Genomic DNA, 23,308 nt, shown 5'->3' on the forward strand with positions numbered 1-23,308 from the left:
GTCTCCTCTGACCCACGGTGCCGGCAGCACCCCCCCCTCCCGCCCTGCAAACACGCGCCAGGAACTTAAATCACTTTTATTTGACAAGAGAGAATGAGGGGTTCGGGGAGGGGAGCCCCACGCCTGAGCGAAGAGGCAGGCTCTGGGCAGGACATGCCAGCGGACTGGCCTTGCCCTGTGCGGTGCCATGACTCGCCCGAGCCGTGTGCTGATTTCAACCCCCCGGCGGCAATGGATCAGCGATCGACGGAGCCACCCAGGGCCGTGCTCCTCCGGCCAGCTTGGCCCAGTGCCGGGGGAGGGGGGAGGGACGCGCCTTGCCCCCGACAGGCGGATCGATCGGGGGCTCATTGTGGCTGGGGCAGGTGGGTGAGTCCTCGGCCCGGGGCTGCTACTTGGTGCTCTCCATGCTCTTGCGGACGCTGTCCATGAAGGCCAGGAAGCGGGTCTTCATGTTCTCGGCGTAGGGGGTCAGGCGCTCCTTGAAGTCCTCCAGCAGGGGCGTGACCTTCTCGCGGAAGGTGGTGAGGTGCTGGATCACCTTGGCCTGGTACTCGGCGGCCTGCGGGATGCCCTTCTCCCGGAGCTCCTGCAGCTTCTGGCTCAGCTTCTGGCGCAGCTCGTCGCTGTAGGGGGCCAGGCTCTTGCGCAGCTCCTCCACGTGCCCACGCATCCGGTCCCGGGCCTCTTCAGCCACGGGGGTCAGCTTCTGCTGCAGGACCTCCATCTTCTGCTTGGTCATCTCTTTCAGCTCCTCGCCGATGGGCGCCAGCTTCTGGCGGTAGCTCTCCAGCTCCTCCGTCCACTTCTTGTGGAACTGATCCAGGAAGGGCTGGATCTTCTGCTTCACCTCCTCCATTTCCTTGGTCAGCTCCGCCCGCAGGGTCTCGGTGTCCTTCGACCACTGATCCTGGAGCTGCGTGTAGTAGGGAGCCAGCTCCACCTGCAGCTTCTGCGCTGCCACCTGAAGGGATTCCAGGTTGTCTGACAGCTTCAGGCTGCAGAGGAGGACAATGGGGCCAGTTACAGGTCTGCCTGTCACCTCTCCTGGCAAAGCCCAGGCAAGCCGCCTTGTTTCCAGAAGAACATAAGAGCGGTCAGACCAAAGGTCCATTTGGCCCAGTGTCCTGCCTGCCCACAGTGGCCAACGCCAGGTACCCCAGAGGGAGTGAACAGAGCAGGGAATCAACATGTGATCCCCCACCCCCTCGTCACCCATTCCCAGTCTCTGACAAACAGAGGCTGGGGACACCATCCCTGCCCATCCTGGCTAATCGCCATTGATGGACCTGCCCTCCATGGATTTCTCTAGCTCTTTTTTGAACCCTGCTAAAGTCCTGGCCTTCACCACATCCTCTGGCAAGGAGTTCCACAGGTTGACTGTGCGCTGCATGAAGAAAAACTTCTTTTGTTTGTTTTAAACATGGTGCCTATTCATTTCTTTTGGTGACCCCTAGTTCTTATGTGATGGGAACAAGTAAATAACTTTTCCTTATTCACGTTCTCCACACCGCTCCTGATTGTATAGACTCTATCCTAGCCCCTCTTCGTCTCTTTTCTAAGTTGAAAGTCCCCGTTTTATGAATCTCTCTGACAGCAGCCGTTCCAAACCTCTCAGCATTGTTGTTGCCCTTTTCTGACCCTTTCCCAGCGCCACTATATCCGTCTGAGCTGAGGTGACACGTCTGGACACAGCATTCAAGGTGTGGGCGTGCCCGGGTTTTACACGGAGGCAATAAGGCATTCGCTGAAGGGGGGGAGGCACGGCTGGCAGACGGGCTCTGCCCTGTGCCAGGACTCACGCTGTGCAGTCCGGGCTCTCACCCCGGCTGTGACGCCGCCTTCCCCTGGCCAATCCCCTCCCGAGCAACCCTGCTTGTTGGGTGCCCAGCTTGAGATGCCCAGGGCCTCAGACTGGCTGGCACCCCAGCTCTGGGTCAATTGTGGATTTAACCTCTTCCGGGCCTCAGTTTCCCCAGATAGCCTGGGCATAGCAAGGCTCCCTCCGTTCTCTGGTGGTGGAAGGAGGGGGCGTGCTCGATCCGCCACCAAGTCCTCAGCTAGGAGGCAGTGCGGCGCACTGGGCCTCCCACAGCGACAGCCGGGACAGGGCGTGGCCATCACCGGGAGATGCTGGGTCCCAGGGCGAGACACACCCAGGTGAGCAGTTCCCCTTCCAGCCAGCAGACAGCAGTGGCGCCACAGGAGAGACCCTTCCGAATGGGGCGTGGCAGACGGCAGGTGCGTGGCACGTGCCTGTGGGGCCTCGTGGCCGGCTGCCCGCTCCCCCCTCGCGTCAGCTACTTACTCAAGCTGCTTGCCAACTGCAGAGGCCTCGAACTGGGCAACGGCTTCCTTGCCACTGGCCTTGACGGTCTCCAGGTAGACCTGGACCATGTCCTTGAAGCGATCCAGGGCCGTCTGGGGGTCCTCATGCTGCCAGAAGTAGCGGGCCTGCGTCCCTGCAAGGGAAGCACCAGGTGGCTCAGGACCAGGGCCCCAAGCCCCGCAGCACCCTGGAGACACCCCGGCCAGCTCAGCCCCGGGGCTGGCAGCTGCTTGTGTCACAGGCCAAGGTTGGGAGGAAGGCTCCCGGCATCCGAGGCCCCTGGGCGGGGAGAGCTCACGAAGGAGGCTGCAGAGCCTGGTCCCTGGCGCGGCGAGACATGGGCCTGGCCGTGCTCGCTTCAGGGGCTGCCCCGGGCTGCCCGCAGCTCCTCCACCCCCCGGTCGGGGATGTCCGGGTGGCCCCTGCTAGCTTCGTCCTGCTTTGGGGGAGGCCCTACCTGTGAGGAACAGCAGGGCGAGGATCACAGGGGCTGCCTTCATCTTCGGTTGCGACTCTCCACCTGGGGACGGAGAACGTTTGGCTCCAGTGCCCAGCTAGAAACGGCTTCACCGTGAGCTGCTGGCCACAGAGCGTCACCGTCCTCCCGTGACTCCTCTGGGACACGCCTGGCTCCTCCTGCCCTGATCTCCCCACCTCCATTACGGGAGGGGAGCCCCTTCCCCACACGCCACCGGCCCATTCTGCCCCCACCCACCTGCGGCTGCCTGGGCCCTGCCTCCGCCCGTCTGCAGACACCACTTGTCAAACAAGTGTCCAGAGGGAGGCGGCGGGCGGATGAACAGGCCTGGGGTCCCTGCCCTTCAGCTTCTCAGCTGTGGTGGCTGGTTTAATTCTCCCAGGCAGGGCAGGGTGAGCACACGGCCTGCCCCCCGTTGCCCCCCAGTGCGCAGGCAGCCTCCCAGGACAGAGGGCGGCTGCCGGTGCCGCATCGGCGCTCTGGGTGCCTGCTGGGGTGGACAGGGCAGCCCCCCAGCGCTAACCAGGACCCAGCCCCAGCACATCATGCGCCTAGGACAGAGGCTCTTACCGGTTTCACCTCCACCTGCTGCTTCTGCTCCTGTCCTGTGAGGCTCGTGCTTCCTCGCGGCTGCTATTTATACAGGCCAGGGGCTCGTCACGCAGATAAGCGGGAACGTGCTCCCAAGGGCTGGCGATGTGGCGCGGAGAGTTCAAGGATCGAACACATCCCCCGCCGTGGCCAGGCGCGATCAAGGAGCAACTGCCTGGGAGGAGAGGCCAGAACAAACAGGCTCCTGCAGCAGGAGCTTCCAGACCAGCTCACCTGTTTACACTGCAGCTGACCCAGATTTCCCACCCACCACACGGGGACCTGCCTCCCCCACAGGCCTCCCCAAAGCCCTGGGGCTGGCTGGGAGCCAGTGGACGAGCTTTGCATCCTCTGCATTCAGCCGTTTCCAGCAGCGCTCTGGCCTCTGCCTGTTTCTTTTGAAAGACAAACTTGGACTAGCCCCCCCCGTTACAGGCAGACCCGTGTGCCCAGCGCAGGCCAGGCCATCGGGAACCTGCCAGCAAGTCGCGCTGGGCGCGGGGGCGGTGATGGGGTGTAGGACCCATGACAAGGAGGGAGGCTCTGATGTCCTGATAGCCGGCCCCGGCCCCCGACACACAATTCTCAGCCTCCTGAGAACGGCTCAGCCTGGAGGACGACTGCCAAAGCCGAGACGACCCCGGCTCAGCCAAGCCTCCCCCGAGGGCCACAGGAAAAGGGCCTCAGGTCCATGAACCAAATCCTTGTGTGCCCACTGAAAGGGACAGGATTCCTCCCTGCCAGAGGCGGCCCTACGACAGCCAAACCTGCACAGTGCCCCACAGACGGCCCGGCCCAGCGTCCGCCTGGCTGGAGGCCGTGTGGCACGAAGGGGGAGTCTCTGTCAGCCCCAGGCAGCCGGCGCTGCAGTTGGGCCGTGCTGGGATAAGGTCTGGGTTTGGGGGCGAGGAAGCCGGTGATAATGGAGGGTGTGCGGGAGGAAGCAGCAGTGACCCCATCCCAAGCATAAAGCTCCGGTCACTCCCAATCAGCAGCTGCAAGGGATCCTCAGCGGAGGCCCTGCCGGAGTCACCGCAGCGCCAGCAGGGAAAAGGGGGCGGGCGCCAGGATCTCTTGGCACACGCACAAGCGCTTTGCACGGAGCCTCACGCTGCGCTGCAAACCCCGCGGGTATCCAAGTGAAACCCGGCACCTGCCCTGCCCACGCTGAGACCCCCCAGAGCAGCAGGGATTCCTGCTCACACACTGGAGACGCTTGGACATGCGGAGCCTTCCGACACAGCGGGCCGCCAGGGCACGGCCAAGTCCTGCTCTATCCCTCGGCCTTAGGCGAGGGCCGGGCAGGGAAATGGGAGATGCCAGAGGAACAGATCAGAGCAACAGGCCCAGCAACCCGAAGGCTCCACACGGCTCAGGCACTCGGTCACTTCATCGCCTGGAGCTGGTGGTTCTGCTGGACGGCGTCAGCCTGGGAGACGGCACACGCAAATCTCGCCCACGTCTGCAGAGTACGTTTATGGTCAAAGCAGATACAATCCCCCCCCAGCCGTGCAGCTTCTCAGGGGAGCTCTGTGCGGCCTTCTCAAGCCACTTGGCTGCATGCGGACACACGACAAAGACTATCCATTGATGGCCAATGGAGTAAAAGTCTTCGAGCCTCGGGAAGTGCTGTGCACAGACCGTCCCCCTCTTGGACATCCGCTGGCACTGCCCTACGCCCAGACCCGACCACGCACCTTCCAGCAATGGTTAGGACAGCAGTTTCCAACCTCTGTTCATGTACGGACCCCGAGAACGCGTTGACTGGCGGCACAAAGCCCTGTGGGTAGCTTAGGCCTGGCCTGCGGACGAGAGGCACGCGTTCGCACGGTTCTTGCGGAGGAGTTCAGCCCAGGCGTCGCACGGCAGGCCGAGGGAGTCTGTTTCCACACGCAGGAGCCCCCTTCCGTCTAGTTTAGGTCTGGCACGCCAAGAGCAGGTTGGACGGCAGCCTGAAACATGCAGCAACCGGAGCGCCGCCAGCTCTGGCGGACTTGCACTTTCCACTTCGGGGAGGTTGTCCAGAGCACTGAGGCTGGCCTGGCTTCTCCTCCGCCTCCGCCAGTGAGCAACACCACAAACCAGAGATCACGTAAGATCATAATCATGATTTTATTTGTCATGATCCCACTGTCCAACTAAGTTACTAGTTGCAAGTGACCCACAAAAAAAAAATGGACTAAAGATTTACTGAAAGTTTGTTTTTAGTCCAGCATCAATGAGGAAGAAAAAATACTTCGGACATTTCCAAAAAACAGAAATAATAGCAAAGTATATTAATGTACATTCAACATATACTGCGCGTATTGATTACTACAATACAAAGCAACGATAAAAAAGTGTGATACTGCGAAATGGCACGGTTAAGCAAGTCCCTGCTTTTCTTTTGGATGGCTACTGTAGGGCAGCTGTCAACTCTCCCAGAAATACAATGTCATGTAAACAAAAGGAAAACAAATCAAAGCTACAGAGCAATGTCAAAAAGGCTTTCAGTGTTCCTTAGTACCTTCTTGCTGAAGTCTGGCAAGCCCTGTCTGGGTCCCCCACCCTCCCCAAAGACACACCGCCTATTGGACATGGTAAGGAAATGTGACTTGACAACTACACACCAACAAAACCAGAGCAACAGGAGGCTTCCTAGAAACGTTGACCTGGGAGGTACTGCTCCTCAGTTGCAGATTTCCTCTCTCCCCTCCCCTCTTGTGACTGCAGGTCCATTGATGACAATTGCTGGGGGAGGGCGAGTTTCGGGGAAGAGATGGTGATAGCAAATTAACCTTTGCCATGTTGGTCTCACACTTCCTTCTGTGCAAATATAGGAGGGTTGGATTGATTTTTCCTTTACTTAAAAAAAAACAAAAAAAAAAAACACTCCCAAAAAGTGTCAATAAAAGGGATTTTCAGTTGTAGCTTTTAAAGTTCCAAAGGCAATGATGACACAAAAGACTCCCCTTCGCCCCAACCACTGGAGGGGGCATTGGTTTCTATCAGTCAAGGAAAGAAATCAAAAAGACAAAGAAAAGATCTATGCACATCTGAATTTGTATAAAGGAGAATACCACTTCTGCCACAAGAGAAAAAACCAGTCACAATTACAATGTCATTAAAAAGAAATAAAATACTTTGAACAAAAGGTGCAAGTCACAATTCAAATAGAACAGAATCTAGTTAAAAATTTCTCTCAAACAGAAATTCCTTTTGTCTTTTATTATTAATAATAATAATAATAATAATAATAATTAAAACAACAACAACATTTACCATAAAACAACTCCTACATGATCAGGAGGAAAAGCTAGAAAAAAAACAAAACAAAGAGAAACAACCTGTCTTCTCTACTTTAAACTGGAAAAAACAAAAGAAAATCAAAGGTTGTCCATGGGTTTGAAAGGCAAAGGTATCACAAAAGGAGGAAAAAGGAGAGATGACCCTTTTAGCACAATGGCGAGGGAGAAGGAAGAGAAGCAGACAAAGAGACACAAAGCGTATTGCACCACTCCTGGGTGTTCTAACCATCGAGGGGAAGAACGAGCAGGGTGAGGAACACAATCTGCCCCACAGGTCGAGGAGGGGGGAGTATGGTGATAAGAGAGACCGAGTTGCTCTTGCCCCAGAGGAGCTCTGGGTCTTGCTATCAGGTCAAATGCAAAGGATGTGGAAATCAAACTACAGGGTGGCCTTCCACTGCCCTAGGGGCTGGGCTTGTCAGACATGGTGTACGCTGGAAAAACAACTCTGGGTTTGGACTTGGCTTTCAGGAGCTCTGCTTATTGCTTGCCAAGGACAGAGCTGCCAAATCCCTCCCCGCCCTCGCTTCCCCTCACGAGGCAGGTGCCAGGATGCGTTTGTCCCGTCCTCTCCTCCTCGTCCCCAGAGAAAGGGGACGTGGGACACGTCTGAAGAGTGGGGTTGAACGCAAGGGAGGACTGAGTCTCCACCATCCAGGGCTGCCTGGCCCTTTGCATTGAAAAGCCCCGCCAAACCCAACGCCACACACGCTCCACAGCGTGCAGGACTCTGGTTAGCTCCGTGACAGCTGGCGTTACAGGCAAATATGGCAAAAATGAAAGAACCGGAACAAAGGACACAGTGAGGAACTGATTATGAGGAAAGGAGCCAGGGTATTTCCAGTGAGAAATACTACGGCGATTTGGCGCAATGCTGCTAGATACTGTTGGTTTAAAATGGACCTTTTCATTTCAAAGCTGTACACAAAACCTGGAAGAGAGGAGAGATGGGAGGGTGTTACAAGCCAGGGCGAGAGACAGAGACTTCTCCCTCAACATCCCTCTGCCCGCCCCATGCTCTAGTCCTACCCAGCCAGCTGCAAGACCCCAGCATTCATGCTGCCAGCGCCGCTACGGCTTGAGAGAAAAGGGAGACGTGCATCAGGAAGGGCCGTGCGCCCCTTAGAAACATGCCCTCTGCTCTACGCAATGGGATGTTAAAAGTCCGTTCAATAGGTAACTGGGTAACCACTGAAAATCTCCTCCCAGGAGCTGGCGGAGTCTCACGGATGCCATTAACTTAGCGGTTAAATGGTTAGTCAGTTACACTCCAACATCCCTACTATGCAACCAGCCGGACCACGGCACTACAGCACCAGGGGCCCCTGAAAGCTCCCCTCCCAGAGAGTCGGTTCCATGGGAGCGGACAGGCAGGCACGAATCAGAGAGATGAGAGATACAGCTGTTCAGAGAGCTGCCTTCTGGCTCCCCCAGTGCGGAGCCCCTCCCTACACATCCTAGCAGACGGGAGACCTTGCTGCATGTGACTGTTCTGGATCAGGGATGGCTGCCTGTTCTGTTCGCTCCCGCAGGGCACCTGGCACTGGCCACTGTGGGCAGACAGGACACGGGGCTGGAGGGACCGTTGGCCTGACCCCGTCTGGCCGCTCTCATGTTCCTGCACAAACCCCAGAGAGTTTCTCTCGCCAATCCCCAGGCTCAGAAGTGCCAAGTCGCTATGGAAGGTCACCAGCAGCAAGTGGATGGGACAGTGCTGCCAACAGGGCACACGGCGGGCCTCTGGAATCCCTGCCACGTCTGCAACTTCCTTCTGAGACCCCCGCTAAGGGGGCCAGGAGCTGTCTAGGGATCCCTAGTCTCTGGGCTACTAGTACTGGAGACCTACCCGAGAGGCAGAAAAGGGAAGGCCTGTGCCTACAGGGGAGAAGAGGGATACTCACTCCCTCCTTCCTGTTACACCCCAGCCTGCTCCATCCCAAAGGGCACCTCTGGGTGCTTGTAGCTCAGGAGGACGTCTGTAATACACGTAGACGGGTAACAAGAGGCGTTTAAATGCTGGCTGCCGTCGGCTAGAGATGGATGCTCTGGACCTTCCAATCTTTCCACACAGTCTGCAAGAGCACAAAGAGAAACAGCAGCATTTGTAGGCGAGGGGAGAAAACTCTGCTGCTTGGGCGGTGGGAGAGCCAAGCGGACGGGGGCTCCGGCGAGGCCTGAGGTGCTGGGCGTGGGCAGGGCCGGCCGACAGGGCTGTCTCCCACTGTGACAGCAAGCCACGGCAGTGAGCCTGGCACGGATCCAGGACTTTGCCACGGACACAACTACCTAACAAGTCCCACTGTGCTTTCCGGCCCCCACCCAGCCGTCTCCCCACGGTGCACAGAATCCAGTAGCATGAGCCTCCCAGGAATCCCAGTGGCACGACACCGGGAATCCGCTATGTGCCTGAAACCAGCCCCGCCCAGGCAGACGCGCCTGCAAGTGCCACCCCAGACGCAAGCGGGAGGCTGGGAAGAGTGGCGAGAGTCAATCCGCGGAAGCTTTCCACGCGCCACCGGCCAGTACACCTCCCACAACGCCTGGTGTCTCAGCCACCAGCACTCAGCCAGTGCAGACACTCCAGCCCTGGGCCACGCTTCCAGAGAATGCCAGTCTACTGTATCACCACGCCCGGGCATCCCGAGAGCAGCAGCTCTGTGTGGGCCCCCACGTGACAGACCAGGATGGCCCCAGCAGCAAGGCCGCTGCCCCAAACCGACTGCACCAGAATCCAGTCGCCTTGGCAGCCTCAGGGAAGGCCTTACCGTCGCTCTCCCTGGCGTGTAGCTGCTGGCTGGTCATGAGCGAAGACTGGCTGAGCACGGCGTCAGACATCCGTGCAGAGCTGAGTGCTTTCCCTGCCATCAGACTCATCCCCGGCAAGTTATCCAGCTGGACCTGAGGAGAAGGAGAGGGCCCGTGAGACCATCACCCCAGCGCTCCCCCACGCCCGGAGACCGTCACCAGGGCCCCTTCGCGTCCAGCACGCTAGTGACATCAGGGCCTGACCGCCACCGAACTGCTTCCCAAGGGCTGAGGCTCACAGCACTCAGCACAGGGGCCTGGCTCCCCTCCCTCCATGGCTGAGGCTGCAGCGGTGGGTTGTTCACCGGCCCTGCCTGGCTGGAAGTTCGACTCTTTTGCCCATTAGCAGACACTCATCCCTGGTGCAACTTGGAGTGTTTGCAGTGGAGGGATCCTAGGGGGCACTTGATCCTGCAGGAAAATCTCAGAGCCACTTGAGTCTGCGTGGCGGAACCGGGCCATGCTTGGGTAGCCCTAGCTGGGAGATGTCACTTCTGGGCTGGTCTCTGCTAGGAGTACACGCCGCCGTGAATGGGACACGGCGAAGGCAGCGTGGGCAGCACACTGCTCCCTTGCAAGTGGGCCCCAGAGGCTTGTAAGATGGCCTGGGACCGCCCCAAACCTACATAAGCATCGTCACTGTTCTGGATGGTGTGATGCCTCTGCAGAGTTCTGGGTCTGTGGTGTTCCGTGGAAGCTGGCCTTGAAGAATAAGCCAGTCCATTGTGATCGGGCATCTCCATAGCTTGTCCAGGAGAACTTCTGTCCATACAGTTCCCTACAATGGATTCTTGGACATCAGACAAAAGAGAAAGGGAATTAGCATAACCATGCCGGCAGTGTCGAGTGGCACACAACAGGGCAAAACTGCTTTACAGGCAGAGCTCCGGCAGCATCTCAGAACTTGTGGGGGATGAATTACAGCCTGTTGCCCCCAAACTCAAGGCACCGACCGCTGTGCGATGAGGGGAGCAGCTGGCCGTGTATTTCTTGCTCCTGACTGAGAAGCAAGATTTGGTTTTCTTGACTCCACAGACCAAGGTGGGGCTGGCTCTATGGAAGAAGGTCTCACTAGCGGCTTGACTGCTGACCCCCCCTCACGGCTAGCAGCCCACCAGGACCCCTTCACGAGAACTCAGTGGGAGGATGGAAATATTTCTGTCTCAGCCAGGGACACACTGTTTGAGGAGAAACATTGTCACGGTGTAGGGGCGACACCCACACAACCGCCCTCTTGCCCGGGACTGTGACTGCGTGTCGTTTCCACGTGCGTGAAGGGGTCGGATGCTCCGGAAGAGACCGCTCCGGACAGAGATGCTTATGTGATGCAGGTCGCCTACCGCAGCCTGCATAGCCCCAGAACAGGGAGTCACCCAGACACTAACTCTGCATCAAATCACTGCTCCTTGCCCTTTGCAAACATGTCTGTCGGGAGCCGAGTATCTGGGCAAGTATCCTGGCTGGCAAAGTCCATCCATAAGCTGCTGAAGGAGCTGCTGTGTCGCAGGGCAAAGGTGACATTCCTATCAAGTGAAATCTAGTGTTACTACAGGTCGCACCAGACTCCCAGTGACGCCGAGGCACGAGGAAGCTTTTCCTCGCTCACTTCGGTCACATCCAGCACGCTCCTCCACCAAGCAGGCCTCTCATATTTGTTGTGAGGCAGGCAGAACAAGCCAGCTGCTCTTTATGCAAACTGAGCCCTCTAGAGAACTGACACTTGGTGAAAACACGGGATCAGTGACACTGAAAGGAGGATCCATCTGTTAGATCATCCCATGAATCTGCTGCAAGGGCAGGATATACATCGCCTGCTGGCAGCCTACCAGGCATTCAGCCCATCCCTACCCAGGCTGCTGCGTGGCACCAGACAGCGCCACGGAGAGGCCCTGGTTCGGTTTTCCTGCTCTCCGGCCCACCAGGTACAGGGACTATTCAGGGACAAGACGAGAGGGTTAAGGGAATGGACCACACACAACTCCGGAGCTGCGCTGAGTAGCACAGGAAAACAAAGTGCTGGCAAGAGGCAGAGAGAAAGAACTGCCACCCACCCCAGCTCCGGCTGCAGGTCCCACTGGGGGGGCAGCTGGCTGAGGGGGCAGCGCTCAGGAGCCTGCAGCTGTCCGCAGCCTGCTTGCTTGCGAAGGTGGTCAGTACACTGCTAGAGCATGAGAGGAGCCAGCTGACGGCTCTCCTGGAGCAGCCCGGACAGCTAGAGGCTCCGCGGAGGGGAGGCGCTGTCTCCTGGACCTCCTGCTCTATCCAAACAGGGCCCCGAGCAAGACAAACCTGTCGCACTTGCCACTGCAGCCAGCACTTCTCCTGGGGCGGGGCGGCTGCATGTGCGTCCATGGTCCATCGCCAGCCCCGTCGGAATTCTCTCCTCCCAGCTCCTACCCGAGCGGGTAAAGCGCCAGGCAGCACGTAGGTATCCACCCGGGCGTAGGACAGTTTGGTCCCCACGTGGCTTCCCCACAACCCAGCGGCTCTTTGCTCCTCCCCCTGTTAGCGAGGAACCCCCAGGACGACCACAGGTTGGCATGCAGGAGGGCTGTGCAGCGCAGCACTTTCAATGCTGTATGGCTTCTGGAGTACAACGCTGCCCAGGAGACCCAGCCTTGCGGGCCCGAGCCGGGCTCGGGGACCAGCCCTCGCCAGGCAGTAAGAAGTGACGGCCTGCCCCACGCTACCGGAGGCCCCACCGCACAGTCACACTGCTCTGGGGCATGCACGCCTCGGGCACGCCAGAGGACGGTTCCCAGGAACAGCGCACGCCTCAGTGTGTGCACAGATGTGCAAGTGACCAGGAAGTGGTTCACCATTTCTCAAGCATAAATATCTACTCCTCAGCTTCCCCAGCGCACTGTGCTCTTAGGGAAATCACGCTTTAACCCACTCAGTTAACGCTGCGAATGCAAGCAGGGGCACTCAGACCAGGCTGACAGCTTAGCTTTTGGAGGGGGAGAAAAATCATTCAAGAGAAAGCGTCACACAGTGGCACTTTGTTTGGCTTCAATATCCCCCAGCTGTACGCTCCCGTCGCTCTTCCGCGCGCATGCACAGAGCTGCTGCGAACGCTTGGGCTGTTTCCTATGCAGAGTGGATGTGAACTCTTCGGTGCTATTTACACTGAGGGTTTATTTCACTTAATTCATACACAGGTTGCTGAAACGTTAGCCCGACTGGAGCTGGAAGGGAGCCGGCTCAGCTCCAACTGGGTTATTAAACACAGGGAGGAAAATAAAGGTCAGGGCAGCTCCGCTTTTGAGTACAAAAGTATACTCTATTAACACTCCAGCTAGCCACATGCACATTCCCCCGTTCCAGAGCCCCTTGCACAACTCCTGGTAAATGTTGACTTGTCTTTATTCATTTACAAAACCTTGCTGTCTAAAGTCTCCCATGAACAGAGCAACTGGCGAGGCACGAGCCTGGCTTTTGGCTTGCTTCGCCATTTGCACCAGTTTCTCTGCCGTTTATTTAGCTGTGTCAATAACAAAAATGACCCACGTCAGTAAAAGCAGGCACCCCAGAAGGGGCGTTTACAGAGCCTGCTTGACCTAGCACAGCTCTCTCCTGGGCCAGGGCCATGCCTGGCAACACAAGCACAGCTGGAAAACGGAGGCCTGACAGGGCCAGAGCGTCAGAGATCTCGACCCCCAAAGGCGCAGCGAAGGAAGCTGCTCCTTGCCCGAGATGCATCATCTCAGAGCACTCCTGCCTGAACACACAGCATGGCAAGATCCCTGGGCGTGAGGCCTCCGCAGCGGGCAAAGCACCCGCCCAGCAAGGGAGGCAAGAGAGCGCCTCTGGGGGCATGAACTAAGAAGCGTCTCAGGCCTGACAAGCGTGCCTGCTCAGTGCCCTCTGGAACGAGTGGGCAGATGAATTCTACGCACCGGGCGGCGCTGGAGGGAGAGCGCACGTTTCAAGAGACCACAGGGCACGCTGGTTTCTCCCCACGCTCTCAGCAGGAGGGCAGACCAGGGGAGGCGAAAGGGGTTTCCACAGGAACAAAAAGAGGCCTGAAGCAGCAGGAGCAAGTCTAACACCCAGTTCTCCTAACTCCCATCCTTCGAGCTCATTCTGGCGCTGCACTGCGTGTCGGGGTCACAGCAGCAGGGGGAGCTGGCATAAGAAACGACACTGCGCACTGCCGGGGCCTGTAGGGCAGCGCAGGAGCCACCGCAGCTTTGGATACAGTGGTAATATAACAGACGGATACGCCTGATTTTTTAATTTCAAAAAGCCCAAAGCACCCACCCCTTAGCAGCTCATCTCCAAAGGCAAAGGAGGACTCCGGGGTTTATTTCCATTCCCTGCCGCTTACAGTCATCAAACTCCAAGTCCTACAAACCGGGCAGTGTCCCTCCTCCTCGTTTGGTACTAGGGTTGGACATGCCCACAACGTACTTACAGCCTTAACAACCGAAAGGCTCCAGCAATTCTGCCCTGTGCTGTCACTGACAGGCCTAGCTCTGTCTGACGCATACCATCGTCCGTGCTTGGCTGCACGCGGTGTGTATCTGACACTGGAAGAGGCTGCGTAGCGCTAAGTCTTACCTCTGCTGGGCACCTTATTCCTACTGAATCCAGCAGCTTGCGGATGTCTGTAATGATGCGTCCCCAATTCCTGCCCCTGATTAACAGTTCCTAGCAGAGATTCTGGGTCCCCGTGCCCGCCTGCATTTAACAGCAGTGGGCTGTCATGGCCACCTTTGGTCAATGTGTTTGAACTCTTATTGTCTGGAAAGCTGTCCCTGGCGCCCTCGCACGCACAGTCCTCCTCCATGCTCTCCGAATGGCTCAGAGCCGGCGGGTGTCCGTACCCGTGCGGTGCCCCTGATGCAGATACCTGCTGGATACATTCTTGTGCCCTGATTTTTAAGGGATGCTGGGGGCTGTTGTGATGGTAGGTGTCAGCGTTCTGATAAGGCAAAGACAACGACTGCCGCTCCGACAGGTTCTGTCCCATGCTGGGGCCCACGCTCCCAGCGTCTCCTTGGCTCATGTGCCTGAACAGCTCTTGAAATTCTTGCTGCTGCTGCTGCTGCCGGCGTTTGATGAGCTGTGCAAATTCTGCTGGGGGCAGTCGCATGTCCGAGTGCCCCGTGAGCGAGTGCCGGGGGGAAAGCAGTCCCTGGAGGATGTGCGGTACCTGCTGGTGTCGGCTGTAATCCGGCGGGGTTGGGGACAGCAGTGCCTGCTGCAGCGCCGATGCTGTGTAGTGCTGCTGTTGATGTGCGCTTTGAGGGAAGCTGGGGAACTGGTCAAGCTGAGGGACTTTCAGGCCTTGCTGTGTTGCAGGGAACCCCACCCCCGCTGAGGGGCCGTAGTTGCCGGGGGATGCGCGGGCCTGATCCGAGAACAGGTGGGGATGTAAGTGCACCTGGTCGTAGTTCGTGGGGGGGTACCTGTTCATGTTCAGGCTGCAAGGAAGAAACAACAGTGACTGTGTTGCAGGACATGAACGTAGAGGAGGCCACCCCCCACCCCACCCCTGGGCAGGCACAAACTACCAACCAACTCCAGTCACGGCAGTGGCGTGAGGGCCTAGCTGGAGCGGGAGAGAGGGACGAAGGCTGGTCACACAGCACCTCTTTCCGGGGGGGCGCAGAGACAGCGCATTCAGACCCGGCACCACAGTGCCAGGAGGCTCTCTCGGGCCTGCTAAGGAGGAGCGCTTGAGGGCTCTGGAGAAAGCGGGGGCAGAAAGGTGCCGTGAGAGGCTAGCGCAGGCTCTGGCCAGGCCAGGTACAAAGGCAAATTGGAAACGGTCTCTCGATCCATGAGTGTGTGGCTCTGACCGGCTATCATGGATTTATTTCTTCCCTCCCCTCCTCCTTCTGAAAGCAGAGGGCTCAACCTCAGCAGTGCCTACAGAGAAAGCTGGCTCAGGCGATGGGCCGCTTCACACAGTCCTGCCCCGTCACCTCCCGCCCCCGGCTGTCAGAGCCTCCATCCCACTGAAGTCCAAGGGTTCAGACTAGGATCACAGCTAGCGCCAAAAGGTGGCCAGCACATAGCCAGCGGCTGGCAGTGAGCCCGGCGCTCAGGCGCCTGCCAAACAGCCTCCGCGCATGGAGCCATGGCGGCAGGACTGTGGGCTGCCCTGTTTCTTTTCCCCTGCCCGTGTCCCCTTAACACCTCCCCAGGTCAGCCAACAGCCTTACCTATGAGACTCTGCACTGTCAGCACTGAGCTGCTTGGACAGTGGCCTGTGACCGTACGTGAGAGAGGCCATCAGGTTAGCACGATGCTGCATTTGGATCTGATTGGCACTCGGGTTGATGGACATGCCCCGGGGGTGGGGGGACATGCCCTGCCCTGCCACAGCTGCCCCTGGCAGGAGGTTGTTGTTGTGCATCTCTCCAGGCTCTTGCACTTGGATGGTGACCTGCTGCGGCTGGGATTGCTGCGGCATGCCCATGCACGTCAGGGCCACGTTGGGGGGAGGGGAGCAGTTACCAGACTGCTGGAAGATCGCACTGTGGGAAGGCATCCCTTGGAACTGGGGCTGAGAGGCTGCACCTGTGAAGAACAATCCCTTTGAGTCACTGGGCTGAGCTGCCGCAGGGCTCGACAGCATCTTCTGTTCCACAGAGACTGCGCCCGATGCTAGGCAGGGCCAGAGGGAACATTTTCAGGGCCAAGCTGCATTTCAGTGGGTGATGAGGCGTGCACCTTTTTATCTGGAGCTCAAGTTTTATCATACTGCAGCCGCAGCTAAAATACTTGCAAGGCAAGAGAAACACTGCCAGTATCAAGTTATTTGCATAATCAGAGACTAAGATCCCTCCTCCCGCCTCCGGAAATTATAAGCCAGTATCTCATGACACGAAATGTAACAACACATTCCAGCTGGCAGGATCCAGGGCAAGTACTCTGATAACACCAGCCCCTTCTGCCAGATGGAGTCGCTCCTCCGTCGGCTCCATGCGCCAGGCACGGAGATGGGGAGAAGGCATGAACTGTTTTCCCAAGTGCTTTATATAAAACCATAAGGTTCTGACAAGAGGCCTGCAGAAGAGGCGGACAGATGGCTGGGTATAGTCAGTGCTTACCATGAGTCTGTAGCATGCTGCTATTCACAGGCGGGGGGCTGCTATTTGGCTGCCTGAAGAGATGATTATTAGGGTGGTTTGGGGGTGGACTAGATGGCTGAATCCGTAACCTACATGAGAAAATAAGCATCTTCGTAAATCCCTCTTCCTGATAATGCCACTTGTTCAAGTTTCACAACGGAACTCAAAGTGCTTTTAGAAACCCAAATACAAAACTCTCCTTGGGAATCCTGAAGGCTTTGCAACAGAATTCCCATTGCACTTGCCTTTGCTAGTTGGACGGGGAGTATGACACAGAGGTTAGAGCATGAGCCCGGGAAGCAGGAACATTGTGCCCTCAGGTTACTTTCAAGGTTTTCTCGGACAGAACAGTTCAGAACCCGACTGTCACGGACACGTGCTCCTACAGCTCCGCTGCAGCCGGCACATGCCTCTAGGAACGAGGCCCAGTTCTCTAAGGTTCTATGCTCCCAGCTGACTCTGGGGCAGGGCTCAGAGCATCACTGAGCCAACGCCCACCCACCCGCCTGCCCGCCCACCCACACTTTGCCAAAGCAAAGCCCCTTCTTTACCTCTGCAGCTGGTGAGTGAGCAGAGCTGGCTGGTTTTCACATGGAGCTTGCAAGGGAGGAGATGGCTGAGGTGGGCGAATACAATCCTGAGCCAGGCACCAGAAAAAAGTGTTTGAGAGCATTCAGTTCCATCTCAAAACGGAGAGAGTTTGGACCAATACATTAAGATACACCAGGGCTCCCCAAATCCTCAACCCGAGCCAGCAGGCCTTGCTGGCCTAGCAGCTGTGCACACACTGCTCTTGAAAAGCCTTCCCACCTGCTCCTCATTACAGTTGGTCAAGCCATGTAACTTGCTGCCTCTACAAGTTTTCCCCCCTCGTCCCGCAGGGCATTCCAATAACTTTGTGTTAGACACAGCAGGGAAAGCTGGCTAGGCTTCTGGGAGCATGCCCTTGCTCCAATACCTGAATCTGCTGATGGAGAATTTGATGATGCTGCTCCTGCTGGTACAACATGTGCTGCTGCTGTGTCTTCTCCAGAGTTCTCTCATCCATATGCCCACCATACATCTTCTGTAGCTGCTCGCACTCCTGCAATGAATTCAACCCCCCAGCGTGAGCAGCTCTGCACAGCGACCCTGCTGCGCACAAAAGGCTTTCGCTCTCCAGGCTCCTCGGCTGAAAGCCAGCGAAAATGAAGCAGCTGCGGGCGAGAAATCCTAAGCTATGGAGTTGGCAGCATGTGTGTGCATGCCAGGCTCAGCCCAGCTCTCTCACGCCACCAGAAAGGAAGAAACGCTCACGAGACTAAACCAGGGATGGGCAAAAGGATCCAGCCCACAAGCGGATGGGTCCAGCCCGCAGAGGCCCTGCTGCTCCCCTACCGCCAGGCCAACTGGGGCGAGGGAGGCACACGAAGTTTCCTCAGCCCTGCCAGGAACATTCGACTTCGAAGCTCCGTGTGCTCCTGGCAGGGCGGAAGGAGACGTCTCACGCTTGGGGTGGCCAGGTGTCCGGTACTGACCCGCACAGGCCGGTATTTTCGCCTCCTGTCTGGTAAAAAAAATTCAGAAAATACCAGTCACCTACAATGTCCGGTATTTTCCCGGCCAGGAAGCGAAAATCCCGGGTGCTTACCTGGTTCCGCAGGGAGCTGTCCGGCCTGGAACAGGGAGACAAGATGGCGGACGGCCGCCCGCAGCCTGTCAGAGCCAAAGAGCCTCAAAAGCATTTCTTAAAGGGGCCATGCTGGTTTTTAAATTTTTTTTGTTTAACTCTCAGGGTCCTTTTTTTTTGAGGGGGGGAGGGGGACCTCAACAACTTTGGTCTCCCCCTTTTTTTCCCTCCTCAACAGAATTTTTTCCCAAGTGGGTTTTTTTGTGTGTGTGTGTGTGTGTGGGTGTGGGGGGGGGGGGGGGGGGGGGGAGGAGGTGTTTTGGTATTTTTGGTTAAACCATCCGGCAACCCTACTCACGCTCCCCCACCCCCAAACCTTGATTGGCATCTTCCTGTGCCCTGTCCAGCACTTAGAAGTGCTACTCACTCCTGGAAGGGCGGGAGGAGGCTTCGTGTGCTCCCCCACCCCCAGGCCCACTGCCAAGGGCATGGTGCTTAGTGGGAAGGGGGGCTCCCCTCCCTCAGACCAATCATGGTCTGGGGGTGGAGAAGCCTGAAGCATCCTGGCCACGCCTCTTCCTTTTGAGGCCCTGCCCCATTTCTGAAGTGGCCCCCTGGCCAAAAATTATTGTTCACCCCTGGACTAAATGCACGGGCTATTTAGTGTCTGTAGATGGCAACTGCAAGGAGCACAACGGCAAAAGCAAAGCATTGGTCATGCAAACCCCAAGACTGAATTAGCTTCTCCCGCTCCTGCTGTGTTCACGGTCCTCACTTGAGCACGATTCCTTGTGCCCAACACACACTTCTACAGCGACACACCGCGCTCCAGAAAACGGGAAGGCTGCAGCTGACATCAAGAGGATGATGGCAGCGCTATAAAGCTGCCCCGAGACACAGAAGGAGGGAGAAGAAATGCTCCCCTGCTGTGGGGCTGAAGAATGCTTAGCTCCAGGAGACAGAGCAGGGGGAAAGTTTTCCTCCTTTGTTTCCTCTCCCTCCGTGAGCTAGGCTGACCCACGGCATCCCGCCTCCTTCCTTTACCTGCTGAAGCTGTTTGATGCTGCTGTTATTGCCCATTTTCTCCAGGTGGGCTTTGAAGGCCTGGATGCTGGCAGCACCATCCGAGAAGCGGCGAACGGGGGAGAAGCGCTCCGTGGGCAGGTGCAGGGTGTTTGAGTCCTTGTAAACAGAGCTGAACACACAGGGAGGTGGGTTAGAGACGCCAGCCAGAAACACTCAGCTAGAGACATTTCCGGTCCATCAGCTCTGCCTGCCTAGAAGCTGTTTCAGCGTGAGAAGTCAAGTGCCATTAGGTTATTCGGCGGCAGCAGGCTACAGGGTTAGCAAGTCATTTTGTGCCGGGGCAGGTACTGGCTCTAGGAATTTGCCAATCTGGTTTATTCCTCGCTGGGGCACCGATCCATAACTGGCCACCCAGTTGCATGCTCATCTATCTGCATTGGGGGAGCAGCAGCCAGTCGGGAACGTGCTGTCTTAGACGCGGTGTTTCTGCTGCTGGGAGCCGCTGTCTCTCTATGGTGCGGCCTGTTCTCTAAGAGGAGACCCGAACAAGCACAGGGGAGTTTGCTTGCTCGGTCTTCTTCAGAAACACGGCTGCCCAGCAGGTTAGGATTTCTAATTTAAACAAGCCCAGGAGCAGGACCAGCCTAACACCCCCCTCGCCCCCCGCCCCACTTCCTACCCCAGCAGCTGTACCTGCAGCCTGGAGAGAGACTCTGCGGTGTACTGAGAGAAGGGCAAGGACATCCCAGGGATACCTGGGAAAGGAGGGAACCTGGAAATACCAATTTGTGCATCAAAAGGGGCATCTGCAGGGAACGGAGGCTTCTCATTTGAACGCCAATCAAGCTTAGCCCACCCCTGGGAGCAAGCCCTGCCCTCTCTCAGCACACAGCCCGGCTTCAGGCTTCCACTTCCTAAACAGGACAGGCGGGTGAGCCCATCAGACCAGTGCATTCCCAGCACGGACACATGCCAGCCCTGGAGGGGGAGGGAGTTTGGAGCTAAACATCTTCTGCCAAATGCTGCACCTCCAGGGCTGGGCTGGGCTGCTGCATTCGTAGGGCCCCTCGGGCAATGCAAACGTCTTAAAAACAATCTCCAGTCTTCAGTGTGTGCAGGTAAAAAAAGTCTCAGGTGACTGTGGATGGGGGTGGGTAAGGCAGGAATGACTCTGCTAGCTACAAGCTATCCAGTCTGTTCTGCCGCTGCTCTGAGCCAGAGGACAGGCTGGCATCCGGAGGGAGGGGGAAATATGTCGATTTGCACAGAGGGAGAAGCCTCTTCTCCTGCTAGGGACTGCCTTGTTTCAGCCTCTTCCCTGCCCAGCCACCCAGCAGCCTGTGCGCTCGATGCCGGACCATCGCGAGACACATCTGAGGATAAATGGCCCAAGCGCACTATCGGGGCAATGTCTGCAGAGGGACTCACACCCTGCCCTTCCCATCCGCAGCTCTGCTTTCCACAACTGGAGGTCAGCAGACATTTTCCCAGCAAGCAACTTCCCTGTCAATCTGGGTTCCTACATATCAGCCAAATCCAAGCGCGTGCTGACCCTCAAGAATACATCCTTCGAGAGTCCTCCTGAGCACCGCTGTCGCTCAGCCTACGACGCCCCAGGTCGTTCCTCTGTCCAGGGGGCTCAGCGTTTTTACCACTTCAATCCACACAGAAAATGAGTGGCCAAGAGTCTGGCTGCAGCAATGGCCTTTGTCTGTGAAAGGGCCTTAGGGACCAGGTCTTTAAAGCACCCTGAGGACGGCTGGTTGTAAAACAAACCGAGGACAATCTTGCTCCACACAGCAGTGCTTCAACAGAGTTATGTCAGACAAAGGGATACTTTGAATATTTCATGGACGTGCAGCGTTCTCTGGTGAAGCCTGTGTGGAAAGACCAAGCTGAGTCTCCGCTGGAGAGGCTACCCCTTACAGCAGCAACGTTTTCATTCATCTTGTAACATTTCCAGAGTGTCAGTTCCAGTTCTTTTCACATACTCAGCCTTGCCTGGTGAAAGGCATTTGAGCTTTTACCACTTACAGATCTAAATATGTCCCACTAAGGCTAGAGTTGGCTGGCTGTCATGCTCCCTTTCTGCCAGTCAGCAAGCCAAAACAGTCCGTCTGACCTTCCGACTCGAACGGACAGCAGAAAGGGAGCATTGTGCACCTGGCTCCTAAAAATGCTGGCATGGTGCACAGCAATCCTGCCCCTTGCACTCCAGTCTGGCTTTTCAGACTAACCCACTCAGAGGCCTCTTTAAGTACAAATCACCTTCAATCAGCACCAGAATAGAAGTGGACAGCTGTCCAATAGCTAGTGCTTTGTGGTTTACTGCTGGCCATGCCACACTCCAAGGCACAGCCTTCCCCTAGCTATGTCTCAGGTGTACACGGACTTCGAGGCAGCTGGTCTGGGGCCACATTTCATTTTCAAGTCTCCCTCTTTGGATCTCGGGCACATCTGTAGCCTCGCAGGCTTACAGGCCTCTGCTGTGACATGAATGTGCCACTGCTATCCTCAGCACGTTAAAAACAGAAGAGCAGAGACCGGATGAGAGCTGAGAGCCAGAGAGGGAAGGGCAGGTGCAGGCTCCTTCTAAAGAGCCTGACAACAATATCTTCATTTCAACCTCTGCTCTGGAAGCAGGACGTACAGTATGTTCTATTTACTTTGAAAGGCTCTTTCTTCTCTTCCTATAAAGCACTTCTATGACCCAAGAAATCTCCCTGCTCCTCTCCTGCCTCCCTACAAGTGTTTCTACCCAGGCGTAATTCAGGGCAACTCTGGGTTTCTCTTTTGTCTTCCAGAGTTCCAGCGTGGCACGAAGGCCGACTCAGTCTGCTCAGAGTTCACCTGTCTGCTGATTACACCAGTGCTCAGCTCAGCAGGTATCTGGCTACAATAAAGAGTGCTTTAACAAGCTTGCCAGCATGAGCTGGTCAGAGGGTTTAACAACATCAGCACAGATCTGATCTTCTAGGTAACCGCTTTCTCAATTGTTCAGCAACTGAAATCAAAGAGGAAGAAGAGCGGCTTGTACACTTGTGTGTCACACCCTGGGTGCTGTGGGGTCAGGGCGCAGTTTTTAAGCAGTGACTGCGACAGTTGCACCTTCGGATTGCTGCAGCGGCGAAGGACTCTAGACTGAGTCGTTCTCAAAGCCAGGAGGGCCATTCCTCAGAATGGGAGCTCGCTTGGATCCAGTGTTGCAGCAGCTGCCTCCGTCACAAGCGTTATAATTGTTCTCCCGCAGCCCTCTCCTCCAGAGGGTTGGATTAGAAACCAAGTGACCAAGAGGGAGCTTTGCACAGAGACTCTGCAGTGGAAACACACAACTCTGGTGCAGTGAGGTTTCTAACCCTACGCACTGCACTGCTTACTCCTGGCGCAGCCTTTCGGACGGCATTCCACAGCAGCTTTCTTACTCACCACAGGGCTGAGCCTACTAGGAGGTGAACAGAGCCTCTGTTCCACTGCACTGGAGAGCTTATTCCTGACCCTGGGCAAAGGCAGCCATCCTGGCAGATCATCTCCAGCCACAGAAGTGGGGCTGGAGGGGAAGAGCCAGCCGAGCCCTGCCCATGAGTCCACAGATCCCCTGTGCCATGCGCTTAGCACGGGAGGAGCCTACAGCTGCTCCGAAATGAGACATGGCCCACAGGGCCAGCCAAGGTCTGCTCCTTTCTTCACTCAACCCCCGTCTGCACTCCATTCACATGGCCTCCGAGCAGGTTCCCTGGCACAGAGCTGCCCCGACGGCCGGTGCCATTACTCACCGGTGCTGATCGGGTACCAGGTGTGGAGCCCAAACCCGGGATCGAATAGACTGCTGTCCTAGCTGCCTCTGCAAGTCTGGAGGGATTTCAGCTGTAGGGTTGGTCATTGCCAGAGTGTGCCTTTTTGGCCTATTTGCCAAGTATCTGCAACAAGCAGGAGCACATTTTATAAGTGGAAGAGACTGATGGGAATACTCCAAAAGAAGGGAGCAGAAGCAGATAATCCAGAGAGTAATTAGGAAAGAACAAACGCTCACTGCAGTGCTCAGAGCCTGCTGTGAGTTGTGTAACACCCATCAAAGAGCAAACGGGACTGCCAGTGTGT

At 56.8% G+C, this 23,308-nt stretch overlaps 2 protein-coding genes across 3 annotated transcripts in view; both read right to left on the reverse strand.

The window, feature by feature from the left end:
- Positions 1 to 61: 61 nt before the first annotated feature.
- APOA1 (apolipoprotein A1) lies at positions 62 to 3,505 on the reverse strand. The gene is made up of 4 exons (XM_006121675.5): positions 3,378 to 3,505; positions 2,787 to 2,849; positions 2,309 to 2,462; positions 62 to 998 (listed from the first exon to the last, which is right to left on the reverse strand). The coding sequence occupies exons 2-4, from the start codon at positions 2,827 to 2,829 to the stop codon at positions 392 to 394; spliced, it is 804 nt and encodes a 267-aa protein (XP_006121737.2). The 5' UTR covers positions 2,830 to 2,849; positions 3,378 to 3,505; the 3' UTR covers positions 62 to 391.
- A 1,986-nt stretch (positions 3,506 to 5,491) lies between these two features.
- The window catches only part of SIK3 (SIK family kinase 3), a 145,201-nt gene continuing 127,384 nt past the window's right edge, over positions 5,492 to 23,308 (reverse strand). The window contains exons 15-25 of one of the 2 annotated variants that reach the window (XM_075909531.2): positions 22,984 to 23,127; positions 19,229 to 19,379; positions 17,534 to 17,659; positions 17,127 to 17,212; positions 16,555 to 16,664; positions 15,664 to 16,021; positions 14,054 to 14,919; positions 10,117 to 10,280; positions 9,451 to 9,583; positions 8,587 to 8,757; positions 5,492 to 7,616 (exon numbers count right to left, since the gene is read on the reverse strand). In XM_075909531.2, coding sequence (XP_075765646.1) covers positions 8,600 to 8,757; positions 9,451 to 9,583; positions 10,117 to 10,280; positions 14,054 to 14,919; positions 15,664 to 16,021; positions 16,555 to 16,664; positions 17,127 to 17,212; positions 17,534 to 17,659; positions 19,229 to 19,379; positions 22,984 to 23,127 — 2,296 coding nt within the window. In that variant the 3' untranslated portion in view covers positions 5,492 to 7,616; positions 8,587 to 8,599. The remainder of the gene's footprint in view (positions 7,617 to 8,586; positions 8,758 to 9,450; positions 9,584 to 10,116; positions 10,281 to 14,053; positions 14,920 to 15,663; positions 16,022 to 16,554; positions 16,665 to 17,126; positions 17,213 to 17,533; positions 17,660 to 19,228; positions 19,380 to 22,983; positions 23,128 to 23,308) is intronic. The other variant, XM_075909532.2, reaches the window with a different exon arrangement.

The sequence above is a fragment of the Pelodiscus sinensis genome, chromosome 25 (assembly GCF_052426305.1).
Source record: "Pelodiscus sinensis isolate ZL-2025 chromosome 25, ASM5242630v1, whole genome shotgun sequence".
Taxonomy (NCBI): Eukaryota; Metazoa; Chordata; order Testudines; family Trionychidae; genus Pelodiscus; species Pelodiscus sinensis.

Excerpts from the sequence above, each read along its gene's own strand:
- APOA1 (XM_006121675.5), bottom strand. The coding sequence starts at position 2,829 with ATGAAGGCAGCCCCTGTGATCCTCGCCCTGCTGTTCCTCACAG. Across the intron at positions 2,463-2,786 it reads CGCCCTGCTGTTCCTCACAG|GGACGCAGGCCCGCTACTTC; the intron begins GTAGGGCCTCCC and ends CTTCCCTTGCAG. Across the intron at positions 999-2,308 it reads GCAGTTGGCAAGCAGCTTGA|CCTGAAGCTGTCAGACAACC; the intron begins GTAAGTAGCTGA and ends CCTCCTCTGCAG.